Raw genomic sequence first — 20,546 nt, 5'->3', positions numbered from 1 at the left:
GGATAAACAATAGTCACAAATATCCTACTGTGGGCATTGGATGATCTTGTTCAGTTTTATTTACGTACAGCAATCTAAGGGTAGAAACACATACAGGAAATTTGTGAACTGTTTTTTTTGTACAATCTCTAAGAAACCAAATCTATGTAAGAGGTAATACTCAAATTGCTTGAATATGTTCTGTACTCTCAGATCAGACACTAATCAGAAAATTGAAAACATTACCAAAATTACCACTGCTTAGTTCCTCCTGCAAGTATTGTAAAACACGTGTAAATCATTCAAAATTTACAGTTCCTTGCACACAAACTCTCCCCAGTTAAGGGGCCACGCGTCTGGAATGCTTTTTATTTTAACAAGCCCCAGAATTAGACTGCTGCAGGAATTCTTCCAACTTTGCCATCTTGAATTGCTAGGTATGGTGCATGTATACTGCACACACTTTCAGCTATTTCTGCCATAGCTAGACAACATATTTCTTATGTTTTTTTTGCCTAGATCAGGGGTGGGGAACGTGATCCATGGAGGGCCAGTGTGGGTTTTTGGGATGGCCTCTCAATCAGCCAATAATAAAACAGTGGTTCTAAACTCCAGTCCCGGGGACCCGCTGTTATTGGCTGATTGAGAGGCCATCCCAAAAACCCGCACCGGCCCTCCATGGATCACGTTCCCCACCCCTGGACCATATAATATTGTCAAAACGTCTGCCAAAGTGTTCGCAAGATATCAACTATTAAGTTGTAAATAGGTCTCCACAATGTCTTTTTCCCCTTAGATGACTCGTGATCTGCTTTGTGTAGCACAAAGGCTCCCCCCTCCCAACAGGGCCCAGTTATTCTGTTCTATAATAAATCTAGAAATCTGGAAGGTAAAAAAGACAGCATTGCCAACTTGGTAAAAAGTTTGAATCAGTTCATTCATTAAGAGCTTGGTGTTTCGCAAATGTCAGTTGCAGACTAGATCAGTCCTGGAGCATCCAAATAATCAAGGGGAAAAGCACAGTAATGAAAAGTGCAAAGTACCAACTTAAATGTAAACCACTGTTTTATTTTGCTCTGAGTAGTGTTCATGAAGCACTACAGCACAGTTAATGATGTAGTTCAGTACAATTTAATTTCAAAAGCCATTAGAATTAAACACGCTATTATGCTGCCTACACTAACCCATAAATATTTTAGCCACTTTTCAGACTCCAAATTTTAATGAAGGCTCACAAAAGAGCAACAGTCCTCATTGAGGAAAACAAAAACTTGTCGGCTGAGCGACAGCACACACACAGCAAACATTTTTGTAAAAATAACCAACTTTATGGTATTAAAAGATGCTTTACATTTGAGATATGCACATGATTCAACTTGCCCAACAAATTTGTCCGACAACAGAGTGCAGTACTGGAAGCAAAACCAGAAGCAGACTTTCATCATTTTAAAAAAAAAAAAAAAAAAAAAAAAAAACTGGATCTTTTACACCTTCATTCCTAATCCCAAAAGCTGAAAGCCCCCCCCCCCCCTTACAGAACACCACATCACCTCTGCAACTCCACATTCAAAAGTTTGATGACAGTTTGCAATATATATTTCTTCTAGCACAAAATCAGTTGTGTTTTTTTTTTATTATACAGTATTCAAACCAAACGGCAAAAGTGCGGGGGGGGGGGGGTGTTAATTAATGAATTCAATTCTTACAACGTCATGCAGCTCTAATCAAAGAATATGACTGGACCTAATATAGAAATAAAGGAACGTTATTACACAAGTCTCCATATAAAATGTGTATTGTAAAAAGGGCTCCTGGGTGACACAGAATAATTTATTGGCATTGTTTTGGTCGACAAACATCCAAGAGATGGACGCTCGTGGCTGGCTCATGTCTAAGAGCCACAATGGTTGCCCTCCCCCCTCCAAAAAAAGTAAAATATCCAGATCAGTCACACATCTCTTCTGGAATTTCATGGGGGTTCAAGATGCCTGGTACAGACATCTGCAGCTTGCGTTTCTCCTCCTGGGCCTGCCGCAGTGATGTTTCCCGTTCCTCCAGGAACAGGTCTGTTGTGTCCTCTCCTGCAAATTCCTGCAGTGGAACCACATGGGTACCTCAGTTTCATTTAGCATTTGAGAGTAACAATTTAAATTGCAGTGTCCAAACTTCGATTTTACCGGAGAACCAAATCTGTTGGACTGTTTTACCACCAAGCATCTAACTTAATAGTCATTTGGGAGGCAGAGCACAATTTATGCACCCAACCTATTCTAAAGATCTAAACACACTCAAGAGAAAGTATGGTTTGACTACATATTTGCGACTGGTTTAGATTTAAGCCTTGAATGCAAAATTATTTGCATCTATCTATAGTGAAAGTAGTTGAAATGAAACAATTAAAAAAAAATCCTATTATACTTGGGCAATAAAAGCTCATTTTTAGATTGTTCCCCACTGACGGTTTATAGTAAGCATCCCAAGACAATTAGGATCATAAAATCCTATCATAAAATATTAGCGGTCATCCTATGGCAGATCTGACAACACAATAACGCTTACCTAGCAAAAAAATGACAGAAGCTGACATATTTTGTAAAAAAAAAATTATACAGGTATGACCTTGAAGGAAAGTAAATCTACATGCTAAATACCATTTGGCAGCACCTTTTGTGCATTACTGTACAAAACATTTGACATCAAGTAGTATGGCTGAAGTACATGCGTGCAGAAAGGAAGGAAATTACATACTTTTATCTGTACCAGGAAGTCCCTCAGATGTTCTTTGAAGGCAGCAATATCTTGATTTAAACTGAAGAGGCCAGTTACAAATACCTTCACCTGGGCGCTAAAACGTGAAATATTAACACAGATGAGAACCATAATTAAGCAGCAGAGGTGCACTGCCTTCCCTGGGGGGCCGAGTACTTACTCCTGCAGGTGAGGAAACGCTGTTTTTAACAGGTTGGCCACATACTCTTGAATGAACACCAGGTTGGTGACTGGAGATGTGGGATTTAGCGCGACAAAGATTTTGCTTTCCTCTACCAAACTGAACATGTAGGCAAGGATGGATGCATGCATTGTTAAACCTGCAAGGAAAGAAGATTTAACACACCTTTCGTTCACAAATTAAATACTCCCTGCATAACAGGTCCCCTGCTGCAACCCACAAAAAAATCCACCTTCTTACCAGCTGTGTGGGACGTATCTGTGACAACAGAAAAGATATGCTGTAAGATGTCACAAAAGTAAGTCTGATAAAAACTCTGGGCAGCTGCCTCTTCTTGTGCAACATTCTGAAGCAACGTGTATAGAATCTGCAGGCCTAGAAAGAAATGAGAGAAACACACTAATTACCAATGTCTATGAAACCACGAGCTGGTCGATCCTACAGGCAATAAACAGTAAGCACTTTCTGCTATTTTGATGCTTATATGGACCCTTACCTTCCTGTTAACCACTTGATCACAGGAAGATATTACAGAGATCCCAAAAGTATGGAACGGGAGGTGGAGTATAAGAATACCTGTGTCTGCCACATTTCGCATGGTGTGTTTGAAGGCCCAGATGATGGAGTCCAGCACCAGTTTGAACTGGGCTGGAGGAATGTCCAAGAAAGCAGGGAAGCAGTGTGAATTCACAGCTTGCAAAAGGTAGAAGAAGTGTGTCCTGTGCTCTGGGAATTCCTCGAAGTCCTAGTAAGAGACACAGTAATACATACATAAGCACAACCCTGCAGGGGAAACGACCCAAAAAAATCTGCAATGAACTGCATGACTTACCTTGTTTATCATATTTAGGGTACATTCAAAAACTGCATCAAATATCTGGGGGATTTCTGTTGTGATGTGTCCACTCAGTTTGTTGACGATGACTGCCATAGTGCTGAGAACTTCGGGTTCTCTGGCTGCCGGAACATTCCTTTGATAGTCGATGAGCACAGCATCCAAAAGCGGTGGCACAAAGTTCTCTCCTACCTGCAAACAGCACCACGCTTTTATATTAACAGTTAAACATGCACAAGATACTGTTATCTCTTACGATTCTGTTTTTCTTTTTTTTAAGAATGTATAATCACCATTCGCTTCACAAGACAATACTTACCATTTGTGGATCATTTGAGCGACTGACCCAGCCTGAAATAAGTTTCAGAGTCTCCCTTTTAACTGTTCTCATACTTCGTATTAAAGGCTGTTTTGTAACCATCTCTCCTGCAAAGGAATCAATTAAAAATACGAATCAGAATCCAGAAGTTTCACAGAAATCCATCGCTCACCAAGAAATATACACATCTCTAAGCACGGTGCCTACCGTTGGTCTGGATGGCTGCAGAGATATTCTCACTCAGGCACTTATACACGTTGAGCATGTCCAGGTAGATGCGACCCAGCTGGATGACGAACTGGTGGCCCACGGCTTTGCACGCCCGCACATTCGTCTTCAGGATGCTGCCCAGCTGCTTCACGGTCTCTGGGTCCTTCAGAATGTCCACATTCTGTGAACAACCAAATTCAGAGTAACGTAGATTAATGGCATTTGAAATGTTCCTTTGATTACATCTCGGTGGCGTTCACACAATGTGACAAAGAATCTACATCACAATGTCCTTATGTGTCAGATAACAGTCATGCATCACAAATATCTCCAAGCAGTTTCTCCGTGTCTCCAGCATTGCTGTCACATATGCCATAACAGATGTTAATCCATGACATTGTAATACTATATAAAAACATACAAGAACAAACTGTTATACATGAATATTTCAAAAGAATAAATTGTTTTACAAACACTATACTGTAATTTAAATAAGTCATGTACTATAACACTAAAGAAACAGAAAAACTGGCATAATTTTCTGCACCCAACTGGCAGACTAAAGGCCTTTATCCGAAAGCAGTGTTAACAGGTCCTGTTGGTTTAAGCTGACAGGCTTCCCACACAGATACACATACACACCTTGGTTGCCTGCTGAATGATACTGTCCCACACCTGGTTGGGAAGGAGCATGTACTTCTCAATGAGATGTTCCTGAACAGCTTGGTCTGTCTGTGCACCTATCATGTAGCCCACAGCCTCGTAGAATGTATGGACCTGATCATGCGGAGAGGAAGGAGGGGGGAAAAGGCAGAGCAGCATCTCAATGAAGAAAGCAGAAGACTCACTTTTACACAGAACTACCTGTATCAAAAATTAATTAAAACAAAACAGAGGGAAGCGAAATCTTCCAAATGGGGCCCAAGAGTGACAGCTATAGGATGCCACCAGACCGAACTGGACGACATCCCTCTTTTGCACAGAACTGTGGTTTCAAATTTATCGAACAAACAGACTAATAAAAATAACATTTAAAAAAAATTAATGAAGCAAAATTTTAATGGGGACCCAATGGGAAAGATGTGGGAAATTAAGCTCCACAATAGGGCATTAGTCTTGGGTACCAACACATAACAGGCTGGTAGAATTAGTGCTGTGTAGAGATTCTGGAGCTTTCAAAAAATATATACAAATTTGGGGCAGCACAGAGAGACCCTATGGGCTGTAGGGTCTGAAGGCAGCTTTCCAGCATCATGCCTCACCTCTGGTTTTTGTCCACCTCAGGTTTAATTTTAATGGGAGAAGGGCTTTTTAAATGTACATTACATGGCGAAAAGCTTGTGGGAACCAGCCTGCCCAACATCCCTTTCCTGTTACCGAAGCAGCCTCTGCTCTTCCAGAATATTGCTCGTGGGAGCTGCTGCCATTCAAGCACTAGCAGAGCAGAAACGTGGGGAACCAACTTGTTGGACAGGTGGCATCCTATGATGGTACCAAGCTGAAAGTCACTAACATCTCCTGTATAACCACCCTTTCTGCCGTCAGTGTTTTTATTCTGGAGATCACATGGCTGTGTCTCTAAGTATCCAGCTGTGCCATTAATAGGCGTGGCTTAACTAGCAAATTCCACTAATTTACAGAGGTGCCCATATACATTTGGCCATATAGTGTATTTGGGAAGATGTGCAGAATAAAAGCCTTTCGGGGTGTGCAAGCTTCACTCTCTGTTCTGGGCCATTGTTATTGCTTGGTTACTGTTATGTATGGCCTGTTAGAGGTACCAGGTGCAAAATTTGATTTTGTTCCTTTCCCCCAGTCTGACACCTGGGAAAACAGAGAATTGTGAAAGAATCTAGTGTTGCTAAAAAATGAAATAAGAATCAAGGGTTACAGTGAAAAAAAATCAGATGCCTTTTATTTACCACTCAGTCAGTGAATCAGGTTATTCTTTTCATATCTGGGGTCGGATATTGAGTAGATTTTCCTACACTGCCCTTAGTTTTTAGTGGTTAAAAAATATTTTAAAAAACACTTCTAGAGGGCTTGCACTTGTCACATTCAGCCTGTCCCCTACTTGGCATGTCACTTTTTACTGAATTGATATTTTTCCAGCTGGCCTTTTCCCCACGTCAACAACAACCATGAGAAGGTAAGTTGGAGGACCAGGGAAAAACACACATTAAAATGCTTGAAATCAATAAAAAGAATGAGAACAGGTATGATTGCTCAGCTGGTCTTTAGGCAACATCTCAGAATTCCCAGCCATGCGTTCTGAGGGCTCACCTGCTGAGGTTGGAGGTCACAGATAATGGTGTTGATGTTATTCAGGATCTCATCAATAAAGGGCATGACCTCGCCCACCTGCACCTGCACAAAATGTCTCCTGCACTTCTGCGCAATCTTGATGAATGTGTCACACGCCATGTCCTGTACACCGTCATGGGTTTCTGCCAAACCAAACTCAACCCATCAGAGCCAGAAGATTGCACAGAAAGGAACCCAAGTTTTCATCTCGACTAATATTCTCCACCCCATATTCTGTACCTTATGTTTAACTGAACTCACTCACTCACTCACTCACTCACTCACTCACTCACTCACTCACTCACTCACTCACTCACTCACTCACTCACTCACTCACTCACTCACTCACTCACTCACTCACTCACTCACTCACTCACTCACTCACTCACTCACTCACTCACTCACGACACTGATCAGACTCACCATGCATAAACTCAAAGAGCTTGTTGACCACAGTTTTCAGGAACTTCCAATGTGCCCGCAGGAAGCGGGGATACTGTCCCACAATGTACATGATATTGGAGGCAATGATGGCTTTGTTGTCTTTGCCTCGCTTCTGCTCACACAGACCCAATAAATCCTAGGGATTAAGATACTACCATTAGTGTATAGATAATTGGGGGGGGGACTCACATGTAAACATTTAACTGCAAATTCACCACACCTTTATAACCGTGACAAGGAATCTCTTTTCATCCTCCTCATGCATAGCCCCGCTGATGGAACCCATAGCCCAGCACAGCGTGTTCAGATTCTTCCATGACCACTCCGTCCCATTGACCTGGTTGTGCAGCTTCTCAGTCATTATGCGTTCCGTGTCAACATAGTCCAAGTGTGTAAGATACACTGTCGGAGAAGGGGGGGGGGGGCGTGAAGCTGTATATTAGCGAAAAAATTCCAATGCAGTAATACAGGAAGACATCAGCCTGCAATTTAAGTATATTCAGATGCTCTAACACTCACCAAGAGTCTCTCTCATGTTTTTGTACAGATTGATGGAGTCGGTGTCTTTCATGAATTCTCTGACCACTTCCCCTTGGTCATTTTCCACCACTAGAACCTCCTCTGGTTTTGCCATTCGACTCACCATTAGCAGACGGACCTGCCAAGGTAAAGAAAAGCAAACAGATGTGGCGGCATTTAGTCTTAATGGCAGCGAATATATCACCACATCCTTGAAATAAAATGGATGATCAATAAGTACTACAGATACCAACCTTGGAGAGCACTGGAAGGTACAACTGCCGCCGTGGAGGGACTTCAAAGTGCTGGCTGCCAGCCAGCAGTGGAGTGGTGGAGGTGGAGAATGGGCTCTCCCTGTACAGCTCTGCTGCTAGATGGTTCCAGTACTCCAAGCAGATCTTAAAGATCTCCGTCTCCTCTACTTCTGACACCAACAGCATGTAATGCAGAGCCTGTTGGTCATCATTTCATATTATTATTTACTACTACTACTAATAATAATAATCAATACTTTATTGATCCCCTTGGGGAAATTGTCTTCACGCCTCCCTCAACTTGCTCTTTTTGTTTTGTAGAGTAAGCTGTCCGCGAAGGGCAGCCACCCATAGCGGCGCCCAGGGAGCTGGGGGTTAAGGGTCTTGCTCAAGGACCCGCAGACGTGCTGAGGCTGGGTTTGAACCGGCGACCTTGTGATTACAAGCACACAGGCTTAGCCCACTCAGACACACGCTGCCTTTTATTTACCACTCAGTCAGTGAATCAGGTCATTCTTTTCATATCTGGGGTTGAAGATAGCAGAAACTCCTGCCTCTAAAGACAACTACATCCTGCATATACACTAGGATAGTGTGTTAAAGGCTAGAACGTCACCTCCATCATGGTCTCCCTAAGATTCAGCCGCTTCTCTATCAGTTGGCCATGTTCCTTCAGGAAGGTGCACAGAAACAGGCTGAGGTTCTGGATGAAGTTCTGTTCATCATCCTTTCCACTGGAGTACGCCAAACGGATATTTGTGTTCAAAGGAAGCATCTGATTTAATGGAGAATGGACATTAACATTAGTAATTAATCAGCTTTAGTACAAGCAATAACACCTTTCACTTAATGGAACAAGTAAGATGCAGGCATGTTAAAGATTCCATACAAAAGATCAAGAGGAAACAATCTTTGAAAAAGATGAACTCATATCAATAACCAATAAATTTGTAATGAACAAGACACACATGAATCAAAACAGCCAAATCAAATGCCTACAACTCAAAAATAGCAAAAGGAACAGTATGGAGCCTAGTGAGACATGGTCATGGAAGAGAGGGTGGTGTGGAATGTGCGGGAAAAGGTTGGACACAAGTACCTGTTTGAGCTGCATCATGGTGAGAGTGAAGAGAGTAACAAACTGCTCTTCGTACTGGTTGCCACTCACACCCGCAATCTCAGTCAGGCACTTCAGAGTCACGTTTCGGAACATTGGAACATTTAAAAACTGTGGAGAAGAAAGAGATGTTGAAATAAAAACGCCAATACACGTTTCCACCACTTCAGACGAGCAGACCAAAGCTAAAGAATCATTACCTTGTACACGAGGGTGCTGATGAGTTTAGTTTCAAAGATATATCCAAGAGGAATCCAGTTCAGAAAGCGCAGCAACGTCTCCAATGTCGCATGAACCAGTGGGGCATTCTGGGAATTTTCCTGGGGGAAGGGAAAAAAAAAAAAACTGGTTAGAAGCCAGTACTTGCCTTCTTTTTTAGAGTGGGAGGCATATGAAGCTCAGTTTCTAACTTACCATGACAAATTGGCAGAGCTGGAATATCTGCGAGAACTCATTGCACATGCTGTGAGAGAAAATTGTTGACTTAAGACCAAACTTACAATAACATACAATTTTAAGCATTTATTTTAATGCCAGTGGAAATCATCTGAATGTCTTTGGTAATAAAAATCAGTGTACCTGTCCTTCAGATGCTTGGCCTTGACTTGGGTCATCTGACCACTTGAAAAGTCAAACACCTCTTCGCTAAGGAGTTTCAGTATGATCATATTGTTCTGGCACAGGCTCTCACTCGTACGGCTGGCACCCACAATGTCGCTGATGAAAGTTGGCCAGTGTTTGGGCCATTCTTGCTTCAAGATCTAAATAGATAGGAGATTCATGAATAACGGCAGTTAAATCAAGGTACAGCCATTTAACAACTTCCTGTATGATCAATGAAGGAAAAGTTGCCACAACAAAATTAGAGTTCTTAAATTGCTCACTCACCTGGACCAAGATCATGTTAAGCTTTCGAATATACACCTTATCTTTCTGAAAGGCAGATAAAATCTCTTAAAAACCACCACATTACTCCAATTACATTTCCAGACAATTTAAAGCAAAATGGAAAAACGTAATTACAAAAAACATACACCGGTACCTCAACATTTGCAGAATCTGATGAAGTTTTGATAATAAGGCCAACAACATACTTTTTAATTCCTAAAATAGAAAAATAAATAGGTTTACTGACATGTTTCCACATTTACCAAGGCAACAGTGTTTGGGGTACATACAAAAATTACATTTTAAATACATGTATGCAAGGGGAGAAAAAAATACGCACAATTGTCTACCCAAAAAGTTCCAGAAGCACAAAATTCCAAGAAAGGTGTGGAAAGCACTACCTAATTAAAAAGATGTACGCACAAGTAACTCATTTGCTAATTAAATCAATTTCAATTATTATTCAATTATACGGGTTCTATGAGCCAGGCCAATTTCAAATTAACATTTTGAACAAACACATATAGAGCAATCTGATGGAACCACAGCCCATTTGAAATAAAGTTTCCAAAGGTACGCACAGACTTGGATAGGTGCACAGAATCACTCTGCCCAAGATTTTGCTCCCACCGTCCATTTTATGTATTAGAATGTCTGCCCACATATGGCTCAGCTTCATCAAGTGCCTCCTCATGAAAATATAAAAAGTTAGCATTTAACACTGCATACAAAACTTGTGAAATATCGGTTCCATTAACCTCATCAAGTCAGGGCTAGAACATTTTCCCATGCGGCAAGGCATGCATTTTGCTCATTTTTTTGCGGTAATCTTGTGACCTGGTGATTATTTTTAGGTTTTGCCTAAAGTAATAAAGAGAACAGTAATTAAATATTTCCTGTTAAATGACATGAAGTAATATTCTACCTGCCCACGGATGTCTATTTCACCTAATCTTGAATGGCTCTCACTGATTTCTGTGGCTACATGTACTGAATGACAACAGAACAACATAGGGACCTATATGCAATAGATTAAACCAGCATATTGTCACACATTTAAACAATCTATTCTGACTGCTAACTGGCGGACAGAGAACAGTGCTTTCTGTAGTAATAAACACAATACTGGTCTTCCCCCATCAATCATCTGCAGGCATTGCTTGTTTAGTATGAATTTCCAAGGAGCACAAATATTATAACATGAGGGTAAAAACCAGAAATCACAAGACATTTCAGGTATAATATTGCACCAATACTCTTCCATTTCAAATAAATGCTAAATTTTCATTCTCTTATCCATACATAGTTGCAGTTTTTAAAGACAAATCTGACCAGCACATTCAAAGCAGCAAATCACATTCTGCTATAGTAAAAATCCAAGCTGAGCAGAAAGCAAATTAGTGCTCTTTTCAAAGAGTACAGAGAAGCTTAGCACACGCTTGGCAATAGACCCGTGGTCTTAAGATGTGAGAATGTTACCAAAGAAGCCAGTCATGACAATACCAAAAGGCACAAAAACAAAGACTACCTTAGAAAACCAAAATATCTTTCATCCTATTAACACATTCTAAAACAAAAAGGGCTTCATACTCCTTAATTTGTAAGGCTATTTGTGCTGCCTTTCACTGAAAGACAGAATATTAGCTATTAGAATAATCAACTAATCAACAAAACAAGTTTTAATGTCAAGCTAGCAGTTCTTACCTTCACACTGATTTCTGGGAAGAATCTTCCACCTTGTTTTTATAACAGTTTCCAGAATCTGCAGCGCATAGTACTGTAATGCATAAGGATATGTCTAGATTAGACCATAGCATCTTAGAGAAGAAAATCAGACCATGCAAAACTCAAGAAAAAAAATACAAGTTGCTTTTAATTCTACCTGCCAAAGTTACAAATGGCAAATCATTAAGTACAATTCATGCAGCACTCACTACGCGGATCTGTGATCTAGAAAAAAAGAAAGAAATCCTGCAGAAGTCCTGCTGTTTGTCCCAGTATCACACCAGAAAGTGAAACACCAGAATGGAAAAACAACGTCCACATACTTATTTGGTCTTTTTGAATACAGCTACCTTAAGACACCTTGAGGTCAATTTAAAATACAAGGAAAAAAAACAGCTGAGCTCTAGGACATCAATCTGGAAGTAAACAGCCTGACCCTTGAAAGGAGACAGCTTCACCGGACAGTAGTGCCTGCTACAGCACAACAAACATGGTGCTTATGTGCATCCAAACACTCACAAGCACACAGACACGCATTATGGGTGCAAACGTCAACAAATAAAATAATAATAATTACATGGAAAACCTGAATCAGTTCATGAACCCCCGTTTTCACGTTAAACTGGTGTGTCTCTTAAGGAACAGCAAGACAACCCACAGGTTAAAATAGACATTTGAGTTCTATTTTAAATTAGACTAATGGTTTCTTAAACATTGTTAGTAGATGTTTTTTAAGACCACCAGTATTTCAATTGCAGGGATCACTGATGTTTTAGAATAGAAATGGGGGAAGCAGACATTGCAGGGTGTTAATGTGTCAAGGTTAAAACGCATTTGTAGTATCAAGAGCGACAAAAAAATCTTAGATGAAATCATCCAGAAAATTACACTGGTGTCAAATTAATTTTTTGGCCATAAGCTTTATTGAGATTCATACTATCAATTTGGTTCTTTATAAGGAAAAACCGTCAACAAAACCTTGCAACACTGACACCATGGCTGCTACCATAATGCAAGGCTTTGGAAAAGCAATTAGACTAAGATTACAGGAGGAAAGTCAGAAATAGAGGAATAGAAAAATAGAAACAGGGAGATGTATGACCCCTACAGGAGAAATACCTGCTGCCACACTTCTCTCTCTCTGTGTCATGGAGCATAGAGACTACAGTCTGAACCCTCACTCCTCCCAATGAAACAAATGCAATAGAAACTGATGAACAGAATTCAGTCAAAGGGAATCAAAAGGGTAGACCTTGTGGAGGCCTGCCGCCAAAGCCTAGCTGTGTCAAGGTGCACAGGAAGAGACACCCCGTTTCATCCTATTACAAGCAATCAACATAATGGAACATTAAGATTAATATCAAATATTAACAGCTGGAATAAATCTTGCAACAGAGAAAATATGCCAAATGTTAAAGCACTTAAATATGGTGTTTTGATAGCTGAAGGAATTAATTTAACAAAAACTGAAATATTTACCTGTAAATATTTTCAGTTCCACTGCAAACCAGATGTTTGCCAAGCTACAAAATTTGGTTTTTACAAACTGTTGATGCACCAATTCACACAATAGTGGTTACTGTCAGCGATAAGGTCAATTTCAAAAGGCAAGCAAGAATGTGAACACTGAAACATTAAAATAAATAACATCTAAACAATGGCAGTTAAAAGTATAGTAAAATGGAAAAATGAGTATGTAAAGATGAACTCATAGGGTAACTGATGACCTTTAAATTGAAATACATTGAATTTTAAATTTCATGTTCAAATTGAAAACAGGCTACTGTAAAATCAAGTAACAGTACTTTGCTACTGAGCACTAAGCGAGAGGACTAGAGTTCAGCTGAGAGAAGAGGGCCCTGAGAGTGCAACCTGAAGAAGGCAACCAAAAGCACCTTAGTGTAACCACCACCATAACCACGCACACAAACAGAAACACACACACATAAATAACAGTGAGAACAAATGAGATCGCTTGGCTTTTCACAAACAGCAGTAAATTTGCTTCTCAGGATTTATTTTAATCATGCTTTAAAAATAATGGAAATCACATGCACTGCGTATCTGCATGGCTTACTTTGGTATTCATATTCTGTGAGAACTCCAAAATGGTGTCAACTCTTGTCCAAGCATCAGGGTGCTCTTTCAAATGGGTCAGCACCTCCTGCGCCATTCTTTGCTAGAATGAATCAAATGAAAAAAAAATTACTGAATGGTTAACACTTTTTCAAACACATCAAGTTACGTATAAGTACTTTTCTACTCTTAGTAGATAAGCAACTTGATTGTTAAATGTTCTGTAAAATTAACATCTGACACCGACTGCAACTAATATTTAATCTCATTATATTACCCAATGCAGTACGCGCCAGTCTGAAGAGAGACTAAACATGCATTTGAAAAACAACTTCAATATCAGTTGACATCATCAGAGACTCCGCCCACCCCCACCACGGACTGTTTGCCCTGCTGTCCTCTGGGAAGAGGCTTTGTAGCATCAGGACCAGGACAGCCAGATTCTGTAATAGCTTAATTCCTAAAGCCATTAGACTCCTGAACTCTTAACTCATGGCAACCCCTCCCCACCCCCCTCCTCATCCATGTACATGTCACTTTCAAGAACTGTTTTTTAAAAAATGTCTAGTGCAACATATCCAAAACGATGATGTACACTGGTTTTTGCTGCTATACTGCGGTTAATATATTTCTATGTATATTCTATTTCAACTTTATATTCTATTTTCTATTAATTTTCCATTTAAATTTACAAATTTTAATATTAATACACTCTGCTAGGCTGATGGTGAGTTAATGCAATGTAATTTCGTTCTGCTACGCACTAACCGGTGTATGTTCTGAATGACCTAACAGTTTGAGATTTAAGCAAATAAAAAATGAGCTTGACCCAGATTAATTAAAAAGTGTCATCACTAGTGACAGATATAAAGCACCGTTATCTATTAAAAAGAGATCTCTTTTAGTACATAAATGCCTCCAATAGTTCTAAAATAACTTACGGAACTTTCAAAACATCAATCATGCCCTAACACAGTGGCTGGAAATGAACTGATTAGTCACTACTCGTATAGATAGCACCATCAATCTAATTCTCCAGGTAAAAAGAATAACTGCTGACAGGCCCTGTCATTTATATCCTCAGAAGTCAGGTGACACTTTGCCCTTACAAGTTTACATTTAATTTTTTTTTTATCTAAACAAACATACACTTTTTTGTAAAAGCGGCATCAGATAATCTCTGGAGCATTTGAGGCCTTGCTCAAGAGCTCAACGATGGAATCGCTCTGCCAATGCTAGGATTTGAACCAACGGCCTTCCGATCACAGGCAAAGTGTCCTATACCCCAAGTACCCACCTCCTTAGCTAATGGTTCATGTAAGTCAGTGGTTCTCAAACTTTGACACATGTACCACTGGCAGTACGCAGGCTACACTAAAGTAGTATGGCAGTACGCAGGGTACACTAAAGTAGTATGGCAGTACGCAGGGTACACTAAAGTACTATGCAAAAATATCCGCTTGTTAAGTCTGACAGAACACATGACATAAATACTGTTTCTGGAGCCTGATGGTCCAAACAAACCACAATGGTCGAACCAGCAACACTGTCCACATGACTTTTATAGCAAGGCACTGTTAGAGGGGGAAAAGGTGCTAAATTCCTTTAATTCAAATAGCGATGAGTGCAGCTGGCCTCGCAGGATGAATCATCGGTACATGAGAGTTACATCATTTTCACCAGAATATTAAAGCACCAGAATATTAAAACTTCACAATCTTTCTGATTTGTGGCTGAACACATCTCCACTACTTATGCTGTGTTCCATGTGAACCGAGTTCCTAGTCGGAAATTCCAACTGAAACGGCCCCTGAAATCGGAATTCCGACTCATGAACTCAGAAATCAGCACAACCGTGAGCACAGAATTCAAGATGGCTGTGCCCTTTATCTACAGAAGTTTAAGCTATAGTTCATACTGTCTTATCTGTGGCTCATTAAGTTGGTTGTACAGTACATACAGTACTGTCCAACCGGTATCTGTGGATTTGTTACCATGTGCAAAATACCATGTAATGTGTTGTTATCCAATGATATTGCTAACAATGGCTAACAATTAAATAACTGGGGCCCGTTTCATTAAGCATGACTTTGCTTAAGCAGACAACTTGTCAGATTTAAGGTAGTTTGGGCTATATGTAAGTGAATAATGATAAAGGCCATTTAAACTGGGCTAAATCAAATCCAACAAGTTTAATCCGGGTAAGCAAAAAATCTTGCTTTTCGAATCGGGTCCCTGGTACTGCTAAATGGCTTTCCGACTTGCTGTACTGGAATGCTGTAAACTTGTGTGTGACGTCATTCCCAGTTCCGAATTCCGACCTCAGAGGTAAATGAAACACAGTGTTCATATGTTCATATGTAGTGATTTTATACTACATACAAGTCATAAAAGGCAGTAACAAGCAAATACAGATTCTTACCTGTGATCCAATATCATTGTACATACAATTCACCACATTGTCCAGCAGGTTTATGTCCAGCTTCTGATTGAAGTCCAGCAGCTGCCTAGCTGCATGGTCGGCTAACATTGTCATAACTGCTGGCATAGAGCTCTACAATGACAGACAGAATGATGGTGGGTTGTGACTGAGGGCATGAAACAGTCCAGTAAAAGGCCAGGTGAATCAACCAGTGTCGCCCCCCCTTACGTCTGTTTAATGCATGCGCGCACATGATTCCAAACACGTCCACCAACTGATAACTCTCCTTTTAACGTCAAAAACCTTTTTGTGTTCCACCCCACAAAACCGAACTATTGATGCGGTACTGATGAGCAGCCTATTGTCTTCTAAATGCCAGAAACATGGTAATTTCTCTAATTTCATCCTGTGTAAAAACAGAGTGTTCCCACAAAAGTCTATGAAAACAATTCCAGCAAAGTCTACGTTAATCGATGTACTATGTTACATTGTTTACATCTGCAACTTGTAGGCGGGGCAAAAAAATTAAGGCCACTATCCCCAAAGGACAATGCTGTGGCCTTTACTGTATTCAAATAAGACTCAAAAGATCTATGAATGCCAAGACAAAAGTTTCATCATTTAATCGGTCTCATATTTAATCGTACCCAGTTTACACCAGTTTTTCTCATTCATGTCGGTCGACCAAATTTCAGCAATATTTCCTAACTATTTTACGGAAAATTATTTGTTTGAGATGCTCTTCACTTTTTAAAGCCTATCCTAATGATTCTTCAAATTCGTCTCGAGCGATGACAGCAAAGTGTCTAATGCACGCAAGAGATACTTTATTTCTTAACTCGAGTCTTGCTATAGAACTGCTGAATATTGTTTACAATACAATTAATATCCGATTTACAACAAATCTCGTCTAATTAACCGTATCTAGACTGCAAGGTAATTATCAAAGTATGACCTAATGACACATACTAAGTGTCAAGACTATGTAAAAGACAATTATATTAAACTCTCAGTAACAACAAAAATTATTTGGATTTAATATGTGTATTATACAATTGCAAGTCGACCCCCAGAGCCAGAGGAGTGACGTGAATATGAATTCCATATTTAATCGTTCTTCAATCCGTCATCAAAATGGATTTATTTCAACTGAGACAACCGCAACAAATCACGCTGATAAAACGTCATTTGTTTTGATAGGTGAATTTCTGGAGTAATGCTAGCGCATCGTTCTCCCGCAGGCGCAAAACCTATGTATGACATTATGTCCCCAGGACGTCGGACTATTAAAATCCTTTCTAAAAAGACGATTATGCAGTCAGCTTAATGCGCTACGGATGAGCCGTGCTGACCAGCTGAACGTCACCGGCCATAGCAGGTTCAGGACCAAGGTAACTACACCTCGCTCCGAAGGCTCGTGCACGTGATCCAGCTGCCGACATCGCAGCTCGCGGGTGCTGGAACAATTTCTAGAATCTTCCGCCGCACTTCCAACTTTCTGCCAGCTCCGCAGCTAGGTGCTCGTTAAATAATGACAGAAAAAACGAAACTAAATAAGCATCTGCCGAATCGGTTTCATCCGCTCAAGGGCGCCGTAACCAGGCAGCCAGTAGTTGGGGAGACGCGACTTTTCATTCAATTGCAACCAAGGCCCTAGCTTGGCAGAATCGCACAAATCCATGAGTTATCAGTGTCACATGTCGCACTGCAACAACTACCCTCTCGCGGTCGCGCAAATCCTTAGATAGTAACAAATTACTTACCTAAGTTAAAAATCACTGTCCACCTCTGTTGATTTAATTCCACCAGTGATTTAGCCAAATAGACTATAGTGGTCGAATGTCTATCCAATTGTGCACAAATCTATTTTACGTATAACCTAGTGTCTAACGAGTTATCATCATAAGAAGTGACAAGGACCAGAGTTATGTATTAAGGAGACAACTTATGAACTGGCCCAATCACCTTGGAAAACTTTAACCCAAAGCCTTGAATGATGCGCGGTACAGCAATAGCAATATTATTCAGCTATCTGCCTTGCTAATTAACAAGACGGGATTCAACTCAGAATCGCTCCCAGTTCCCCTGGACTGAATATTTGTAAGTTAGCCTAAAAAAACCACTGGTGTAATCCCCCTAATGTCTACGACACGCTGAGCATTGGATAGCTCCGCCTCATTTTCACAAAATAAAGAACGAATCCTTGCTTCACCGCTGTGTTGCTTTCTGAATTACTTTTGTGCAGCAAAGCGGTTCTAAAGACTGTAACCCTGTGCTTCCCCTCTTCTCGGGCGACAAACTCGTAACCGGATGAAACCGGTTCAGACTGGGAGATTCCATCTCGGTTTAGTTTTCAGCCGATGGCGCCACAGACATTTTTGACAAAGGTCACGCCCATTGCGCAATCCGATAGGCTGGAGGGCATCAAAGCCCTCGATCTATAGGCTGACTCAGTCGTCAATCCTTTTCAATTCCAGCAAACCAGCCCCTAACTTCTCCGCCCCTTCTATGAAAAAGAAGGCGGGCTTATCATGGACCCAAGTTCCTTGCTAGCTTTCTCTGTCAAAATACAAATGTAATTTGTGCCATACGAAGCATCTGCATCCGTTTTCTCCCCGTCACTAAGCGATTTTAAATGGTGACAGAATTTAGCCGAACTATCGACGTTTCAATGGTTAACAATGCGGTCAGTAAATAAAGCAAACATATAACGTGCAAACTCACATTACCGTCGAAAAAGTCCAGCAAAACGTGTAGTTTTACATGTATCGCTCTTTTAAAAGGAGTATTTTTAAAGTCCCGTAAAAGTGCTTAGGCACAGCCTTAGATTTTGGTATAAGTGTTGCTGAAGCGATTCTATGAACCTGGTAATTTTCCACTGACCACAAAGGGGAGTGGCTGCGCTGGTGAACTAGAGCAGAGTAATAGTACAGGCTGGGCACTAGGCACAAGGTTAAAACTTAACAAATATATCCTCGTTTTATACAGGGGGTGAAGGCTAAGAATAAACTAATAGGTACATCGGCGCGTTTATAAAGTTTCTGCAGAGATTTCAAAATGCGGGTTAAAGGCGTATTTTCACAAATGCCCGCCCTATGTTACGTCATGGGCTACAGATTCAAGCGAATGCTTGGAAGTGGAAAAATACTGGCTTCGGATCCGGCTTAAAATGCGCAGCGTGGTGGGAGCAGGGGCAATGCCACTGACCGAAATGCTGCTATTGTGTGTACTGCACGAAATACTTTACTGTGTTAGTTACAACAACTATATATGCAATCGCAAATTACAGGAATCACTGAGGTAGATGTAATTACTCTATAATGCATCTAATAAGATCACTTATTTTAGTGTTTCAAAATAAGTGAATTTAACTGTAATTTGGGCTATCGATTAGGCTAATTGAAAACACATATACCCTTTTTAACGTTGTATGTATGGAAATAACAAAAAAAAAAAAATCAACATCAGTGTCTCTTGTCTCTAAGATATTTTCACATCCAAGCTTACTGAAATGTGTTGTTGTTCAGGTGGGTTGATCTACGTACCAAATAATGATTGTTTCCATATATTGACAGTTGTAAGCTCTAGACAATGGGTTCAATCTATCAATAAAATAGTTTTAATAAGTATTTAAATTAAAATGACATTATTGGCTTGATTGACCATCTTTAAGCATTCAGTAATGCAGAACAGAAGGAATTTCTTCCTCTTTCTTTCTGCTTTTCAGTAACCCAGAACACCTGCACAAGGTCTGTCTGTGATGTTCTGGGGAGAAGGAAACATGGTAATGATTAAGGCATAGTCTGACTGCTTAGGTAGTATGGCAAGCCAAATTGTCTTTTATTAGTATAAGCCTGACCTGTCATAACATAATTAATTCTTACTAGTAAAATAACATTCTTATAAACCAGTCCAATGTAAAACTAAACAAGAAGGGAGAATCTGGAAGTGTGCTCACTTGGGAATATGTTTCAGGTTGACTATCGCCATTGTTTTCTGCTTTTTTCCCTCTTGCTGAGTATGATTGGCGTAATTTTATGTCTCACAGGATGCCATCCCCTCCCTTGTCCCGTCCCTTCTGCCCTGATACAACTTCAAAGTTCACATTTGCATGAAATTACAAGAGCCCTGCATTTTTGCAGCACATTGTGTAGATGTACATTTTGTTGCATGTGTGATTGCATGTGATGTACATTTTGTTGCATGCGTGATTGCATGTGATGTACATTTTGATGGGAAATAAAACCAAGAACCTGTTAAAGGCTGTACTCTCTACAAAACCCCATTGAGTGATCTCTTGCATTTTTACTGCTATTGTGAATTTTAATTAATTTTAGTTTGATTCTTTAGGTTTCCTTGGAGCTGTGTAAAAGTACTTTTATTATGAAATCATTAAACAGCATTTAACATTGAATTTGCCATAGATATTCGTGTTGTCATGTAATATTTTGAACCCACAATATGTATTTAAACTGCACCACCTAGTGTGTAAAATCAGACTGCA

At 40.2% G+C, this 20,546-nt stretch overlaps 1 protein-coding gene and 1 long non-coding RNA gene across 6 annotated transcripts; one reads left to right on the top strand and one right to left on the bottom strand.

The window, feature by feature from the left end:
* Nucleotides 1-1,026: 1,026 nt before the first annotated feature.
* xpo1a (exportin 1 (CRM1 homolog, yeast) a) lies at nt 1,027-19,054 on the bottom strand. Of its 5 annotated transcripts, none has more exons than XM_023825042.2 (25): nt 18,767-19,054; nt 16,043-16,174; nt 13,622-13,723; nt 11,524-11,596; nt 9,974-10,035; nt 9,820-9,864; nt 9,511-9,692; nt 9,346-9,394; nt 9,132-9,251; nt 8,914-9,042; nt 8,431-8,589; nt 7,815-8,012; nt 7,561-7,699; nt 7,262-7,443; nt 7,021-7,177; nt 6,577-6,740; nt 4,936-5,070; nt 4,291-4,474; nt 4,084-4,190; nt 3,762-3,956; nt 3,506-3,674; nt 3,170-3,304; nt 2,909-3,068; nt 2,728-2,824; nt 1,027-2,070 (listed from the first exon to the last, which is right to left on the bottom strand). In XM_023825042.2, the coding sequence occupies exons 2-25, from the start codon at nt 16,166-16,168 to the stop codon at nt 1,924-1,926; spliced, it is 3,216 nt and encodes a 1,071-aa protein (XP_023680810.1). In that variant the 5' UTR covers nt 16,169-16,174; nt 18,767-19,054; the 3' UTR covers nt 1,027-1,923. The 5 variants fall into 5 exon arrangements, with proteins under 5 accessions (XP_023680810.1, XP_023680808.1, XP_023680807.1 ...); XM_023825040.2 differs by having other exon boundaries at nt 18,772-19,054; XM_023825039.2 differs by lacking the exon at nt 18,767-19,054 and adding an exon at nt 17,806-18,489.
* LOC111850787 (uncharacterized) lies at nt 19,035-20,242 on the top strand. Its single transcript, XR_002839880.2, has 3 exons — nt 19,035-19,292; nt 19,770-19,826; nt 20,091-20,242. It is a non-coding gene; the product is annotated as an uncharacterized lncRNA (long non-coding RNA).
* The last annotated feature ends 304 nt before the right edge of the window (nt 20,243-20,546 follow it).

Source organism: Paramormyrops kingsleyae, chromosome 20 (genome assembly GCF_048594095.1).
Source record: "Paramormyrops kingsleyae isolate MSU_618 chromosome 20, PKINGS_0.4, whole genome shotgun sequence".
NCBI lineage: Eukaryota > Metazoa > Chordata > Actinopteri > Osteoglossiformes > Mormyridae > Paramormyrops > Paramormyrops kingsleyae.
This window is presented reverse-complemented; position numbering and strand designations above follow the sequence as displayed.